General features: G+C 31.4%; 2 protein-coding genes across 2 annotated transcripts in view; both read right to left on the reverse strand.

Moving 5' to 3' along the window:
- Positions 1-3,804, reverse strand: part of LOC105462582 (membrane metallo-endopeptidase-like 1) — a 6,542-nt gene extending 2,738 nt beyond the window's left edge. Inside the window, exons 1-7 of the mRNA XM_011709283.1 lie at positions 3,719-3,804; positions 3,106-3,351; positions 2,539-2,750; positions 2,188-2,367; positions 1,593-2,060; positions 937-1,231; positions 480-730 (exon numbers count right to left, since the gene is read on the reverse strand). Of these exons, the coding sequence (XP_011707585.1) occupies positions 480-730; positions 937-1,231; positions 1,593-2,060; positions 2,188-2,367; positions 2,539-2,750; positions 3,106-3,351; positions 3,719-3,779 (1,713 nt within the window). The 5' untranslated portion in view covers positions 3,780-3,804. The remainder of the gene's footprint in view (positions 1-479; positions 731-936; positions 1,232-1,592; positions 2,061-2,187; positions 2,368-2,538; positions 2,751-3,105; positions 3,352-3,718) is intronic.
- Positions 1-7,029, reverse strand: part of LOC105462584 (fatty acid synthase-like) — a 64,587-nt gene that overhangs the window by 33,454 nt on the left and 24,104 nt on the right. The window lies entirely within an intron of this gene.

Below are 7,029 nucleotides of genomic sequence, written 5' to 3' on the forward strand. Positions count from 1 at the left end.
TAAATTTATTGCATAGTATTATAATTTTGTACGAATATTACGAAAACTTCTGTTGTCATCACCATTACTCTTATCGCACGTGAATATTTTATTCTCACAATTCCGCGACAATAAGCATTGACTTAAATGATAATTATTCTTGTGAAGACAATGCGCTTTCATCTAACAGTTACATGAATGAATAAAGTAGTTCGATTAGTATGATGATATTAATTATCGATGATATTAATTCTATTACTAATCGAAAAAAGTTATTTTGATTAGTATGATGATATTAATTATCGTTACATTAATTATCATTACAAATTATTTTGTTTAAGAGTTATAGTCAATAAGTATGAGTTGTGAAACGACTCATACAATAAGGCTAAAATTTTTCATATTTTATCGATATAATTCTCCCGCGTCAAAAATTAAAAAAAATATTCACATAGGAAAAGAATAATTTGATAATAGAAATAGATAAGATTTGATCTTACGTTCCATCCAACTTCTTTTACGGTATAATTTCCATATTGATGAATTAAACATTCAACTCTCTTGAGATAATGCTTTTTCGCTTCTGGGTCCCACCAGTCTACGAAATTACCTTCTTTATTAAATTGTCTGCCGTTATTATCAAAGCCGTGAGTAATTTCGTGGCCAATGATATAGCCGATTCCGCCATAATTCATGTATTGTGGCCGATCATTGCTAAAAAATTGACCTTGCAAAATACCCGCGGGGATGTCTACGAGAAAAATAAAAGCATAATTCGGTACATATAGCAACAAATATTATAAAAAATAAGGAATAAAGGATAATATAATTTTATAGAATTTATTATATTGATGTATACATTGAAGTATACATTAATTACTCAATTTGCAAAAAATAATCTAATAATATTGTTTACTAATATATTGTATATGTTTATACGAGATTGTTTCTACTTACAAATACTGTTCTGGCTGGCCCTGTAATATGCATTGACCTCAGTCATTCCTGAAGCATAAGATAACCATTTTGTTTTCTTTGCTGGCTGTTTTAGTTTACTAAATTGGAAATTCCATAGATGTATAGATAAGTTAAAAGCATTTCCTATGTAATTGTCGGCACTCAATTCAAGTTTCTCATAAAATTCCTCTAGCTTTTTATCGTTCAACAGTTCATTTGGATAGGCAATATTTGAAGTCACGGCGGCTACTTTTTCTAAAGCGTTTGTTCTGGTCGTCTCATTCATCCATTTTATCTAAAAGGCATGTAAGTTTGTCAAAAATTTACATTTCTCTATAAATATACATGATAAAGATTTTTAAATTTCACATTTTTAACTATTTTATATATTTTTTATATAATGACAAATATCGATTACTAAAATGTCGTTTCCAAAATTCGAATTTATTGATAAAGACACATGTGATTTATATTTTTTTGTTTCTTTGGTTATAAATTATTTTAATTTTTGTACAAAGAGAAAAATACTAAAAAAGATAGATTTTTTATTTTTTAAATTCCAATCCTAGATAAGAAAGTAATTGTAAGTCGAAGTATGATAATCGCAAAATTTCTTCTTTATAATCTTAAATTTAAGTTTTGATACATTCTCTCACCTTATTCAGGATTTTTATGAATTCCTGCCTAATATTATCGACCATTTCGAACACGGTTTTCTTTGTGTCTTCTTTAAAATACTTCTTCACATACATCGATTTGACACTATATGACATTACGCTGTCGATAACAGTGTTCATACATTCTTCCCATCTTGGTTGTCTCTTTGTCTCGGTATATTCTAACTGTCTCTTCCGGATGTCATCTGTTAGGTACTGGATTGAATCAGCAGTCGCTCTCCAGAGCGCGTAGTTTGCCTGCACCCTCTTCGGCGTCTTCAAGATCAATTGTTCGAAGGCCCGTAGATAGCTGGGTTCAAACACAATAACTATGTCGTCCTGACTTAGTTGTGTTTGCGGTGAAAGAATGGTGTTAAAGTATTCCCACCACGGTATGCTAGGCCAGGCTGTAAATAGCTCATTCACAGTCATACAGTTGAAAACCGAGCTACGTTCCTTCGGCAAGAGCTGTGTGCATATTTATCCATTAAATCAATTGACATCAATTTTAATCTACCAACGATTTGAAAAATTTTTTAAATCAAAATTTATAAAATTATTTCATTATTGATTAATAACTGTAAGGATAGCTTACTCTGGCGAGATCCATTTCAAATTTAACTGATTCTTCTAGTTCTCTGCGGGCTCGGTCCGGATTCGCTCCAAGCATTACAGCGATGTCTACTACGTACTCGTAATATTCTTCAACAATTTCAATTTTACCGTTGTCTTCTGTAATATATTCGCGCTCGATTTTTGTGTCCGGTGGATTGAGCTATCAAAAATTATCAGTTTTTATTTAGCGTGTATCCTTGGGAACAAATGCCGTATATTCGGCTAGTGAAAAAAATATAATTTATATTACTTTACATATATAATTTTGTACTTATGACTTATGATGTTTGTTCTGTGTTTATTCCGGTATTAAAATAAATTACGTGCTTACATTAATCAAATATCTCGATTCATTCATCTTGTCCTCTTTAATACTAATATCGATGAAATAATTGACAGAATAGCCCAAACTGCGGAATCTGTAGACGGAATCTTTCCAAGTGAAATTGTTTTCGTTCCATCCAAAACCATCCAAAACAGGCCAGCCACCAAGTTTCTTCAGGTTGTTCAATAATGGTGTCAAGCCTCTCTGCTCGATAGCGGCTAAAAGAAATAGCGAATTTAAAAATGATATAAAAAAGACAAAATAAAAAAATATTTTCGTTTTTTTAAATATTTTGTCCATTGTTAATCTAAACTGTTTTTAACAGGATTTACAAAATGACTGTTATATACAGTTATTCTTCCAATTCTTCCAATATTACGTGTTAAAATATTTCAACTGTACTTTTTTTGGGAGAAATTTATTAAAATCAAAGCTTCATATGATATCGTTAAATTACAAATCAATAGAGTTTACAATTTTATTAATTTTGCTATTATTTCAGTAGATTCATTATGAGTCTATATTTCCGAGTTTGGTGGCTTATACGGAAAATTATATGTCGCGATTGCTTACTTTTATTCATGCAGGATTTGTAGAAGTCTTTGGCAAGTTTAAATGGTCTCAACTCGTTTGGTAGACTGTCCTGCTCGAGACTGAGCCGTAGTTGTTCCTGGACATCGACAGCCGTACTAGAGAACATAGTTATGCGATCTTTGTTGTCAGGAATAACAGTGGATTCGAGGAAGCCATCGCAGGCGAATTTGTAAAAGTTATCACAGGGCTCCACATCAGGATTCATGTTTTTTATTATTTGAGAGGCTGCAATACATGTACGTTGAGCAGATTAGTACAATCCGATATTTCGAAATAGTTGATTTCTTAGTTTTCGAACCGGACTATTTATAAAATTAATTTATGGCGTATAAAACATATAATGTTTAATGTTTAAATTTTAATAAGTTGCTATATATATTTGAAATATTTTTAATAAATAAATATTTTCTAACAAATTGACCATTTCATTGTATTATATGCAATGATCTCGATAAAATATTTTTTGTTAACGTAATACTTTTTAAAAAATATCTGTTGATATCTGCTACTCATATGACGATATATGTCATTCAGTTTTGCTAAAATATTTAGATAGATAAAGAATTCAAGTTTTGCCGTATATTTTACTAACCTGCGTGAATGCATCCAGGTGTTAAACAGATATCGTCGAATTTCGTTTCCTTTGACATCATGTACTTCGGTGTTTTCGGCTTCGCATCACTTAACGTCACAGTTGTGGACGATATTACGTTTCTTTTTGTTCTGTTTATTGATGTTTGTTCTTGATGAATATGCAGATGCGAAAAAAATGCATAACAAGAATAATTAATTAATGCGATGGAACGGACATTTCACAAGCCGCGATGGAAATGAAACTGTATACAGTGTACACAATTAATTTAATATTGTTTCTCTGTCAAGTTATTAGTTTGCTTGTGTCGAGTGCTGTATTTTTTATGATATTAAATTATCAAGCTATCTTGTCAAAATGTGAAACTTTCTTTCTCTTTTTAAAATACAGCGTAATGTTATAATACGTTAATGTACGTTAATGTACGTAATGTTATAATACGCGTAATGTTAAAATTGTAATACATAATAATATTACAATTTTTATTACTTTTTATTTATATTATTTTATTATTTTATTTATATTATATTACTTTTTAAACAATACAGAAATTGCAAAATGCATGGTGAACAGTTCGTGTTGCGCTAAAATTGAATGTTCTTACCGATTTTTGACGTGGCGTTGCATGTCGTTTTGATAGCCAAAATTCCGAGAGCGATCGCCAAAGCGATGCACAAGAGAAACGCGGAGACTGCTCTCACCATTAATCTGCATTCCATACCGCATCGTCTCTTCGACCATGTTGGATTTCTGCATAAATATTATAAATTAAGAACAACGACATAAACAAAATTATATTATCGCTAAAAAATATATGCTATTTAAAAAATATAAATATCAAAACAGAATAATTTCGAATAAAATAAATAAATAAACGAAATTATTAGAACTTTCATTAAAATCACAATAATTAATAAAAAGAAGGCTATAGAAGTTAGGCGCGGTAAGAGGTGCGCAAATTAGTATTATATGCAATAAATAAAATATAATTTTAATGAGATGAAGTAAAAATTATAAGATTTTGTACGTTGTACGTTTTGTACGATGATGATGGCTAACTTATAATTACAAATAACAAACTACATTAATAAAAATATGAAAGCGCGTGAAAATTGTGCATTTCTTGAGCGTTGACTGACTGGGTGGATTATTATACACCCATGCATAATCGCAATGATACGGAGAAGTATAAACCCATATAACAGACGTGGTCAAAATTGTCAAAAATTATAAATGTATAAATCAAACGGTAGTCACATAGTAAAACAAAAAGTATAAATTGCAAGTTATCGTTGCAAATAATTCAGTAATCTACTTTGGTATACGTTTATCTCATTCCTTGTCTTCGTTCACTCGCATGGTTCGACTCTTCTGATAACGATACATGTGCCTGTTCTTCAAAATCTCTTTATTTTTTTTTTATTTCGAAATTTATTTAGAAATTTTATTTTGTTCGAAATTGTAGTCATTTGTAATATAATTCTAACCGAGTGAGTGTAATTTGAATTGTTAACTATATATCAGCTATAAAGACTTTATATACTATCAAACTATATACATATAAATGTACAGAATTAAAGATTGTAGAGTTTATACTAGAACATTATAAGATCACAAAACGGTACGTTATACATTATTATCTTAAAGATGACGACGCTGCCATTATGAAGTATATATTGCATGCAACACCCTGTACATTAAATTTTACTAAATATAGCTTGCATTCGATTTCTTTAATTATAACGTTATAGAATAATTTTGCATATTAATGCATCGTGAAAATGCATCAAATTAGTTTGTAAATAAAGAGAGATAGCTGTATTTAAGATAAAGAAAATGATTTGGGGATCTTTCGTAAAAGATCATTTTTACTGTGGGCAATTGCTGTTTTTAATAAATAACTATTGCGACAACTCACTTGATAACCATCTGCTTCGAACCGTTGGTCATGGTGATTAGATTAGTATTCTTTGTATCTCTTGCTGTGACAATATATCCTTTCACACGATTCTCACTATCACGTTCACTCTTCTGTTCTGTGTTTCTTCCTTTCGTTTCGGTTTCTAATTCAACCGGGAGACTTACGATCGTTTCCGGGATGTCTTGTAGAAACATCTCGTGGCTGTTACGTTTTCTTTACTCTTCTCTCAATTTTTTCGTTATCTATTCGACGATCTTTTTTGAAGGAAATCAAAGAAGGAGATTGTAGAGAGAGGTTGCTGCTTTCCTTCGAGATCTAGATCCCAATGGATACTGTTAATATCGGACTGAAGTAATGCACTCACTTCTAATCGTATTTAAAGGGCTGCGCAGAATAAAAGAAAGGGAACAGAGAACAGAGAATAAGAATTTCAACCTATCAGAAATCGTGTACTCTGAAATACATGGCTTCTGATAGGCTGAAATTCTTATTCTCTTTTCCCTCTTCCCTATTTCTTTTATTTTGCACAGCCCTTAAAGCACAAGGCACTTAGAAAAACGTAAAGCAAATCGGCCAATCACAGTAGAAAACATAATGCAATAATCTTACGTTCTCTGTAATTGGCAAATCCACTTACTGCTTACGTCGTATTGCTCTACATTTTTCTATGTGCCATAGGCTTAAACATCCTCACTCTTCCTGCTGCATCTGCTCTTCCCCCTCTCCCCCCCTCTTTCTCTCTCCGTCTACTCTCTTTGACCCCGCTCGTGAATAATTTTAGGCAATTTAATAATTTTTTAACCGCGAGCCATTTTTAACAATCTGCGACAATGCGACGAATCTCAGATTTTCTACCCGAGACAAAATATATTGGAAATTAGAAGAACAGGAAATGCCATGAAGAAATTAATACTTTTGTTAAATCTTTTCTCTTTCTTAACGGAGTTTCTTAATGGTTTTCCAACAAAAATTTTTAAATGCATATAAAAGACCTTTTTCCATAGATCCCAGGGGGATTTCCAAAGTTTTTATGTCGAAACTGTGAGCTTAAGTCATTTATGTATACTTCTCACTATTGTATTGTATTTCTCACTATGGAACGACAATAGGTTCATTGGACAAAAGAAAAATAAAATGAAAGAATAGCGAAAACGAAAAAAAAGACTTTTTCAGCGCTAATTTATAACATCTGAATAGGTAGACGATATTATATATATGTATACATACATATACATACAGGGTGTCCGGTAATAACCGGATAATATCTCGTGAGCTGGTAGAGCAGATTAAACTGGATCGAAAAGTTCTCTACCATTTTGCAAAATTCGCAATCGTTAACGAGATATTAATTTTTGAAGATTGACAAATAAGCGGAAGAGCACACGTCTGA

This window comes from Wasmannia auropunctata, unplaced genomic scaffold (assembly GCF_000956235.1).
Source record: "Wasmannia auropunctata unplaced genomic scaffold, wasmannia.A_1.0 LD336097.1, whole genome shotgun sequence".
NCBI classification, from domain to species: Eukaryota; Metazoa; Arthropoda; class Insecta; order Hymenoptera; family Formicidae; genus Wasmannia; species Wasmannia auropunctata.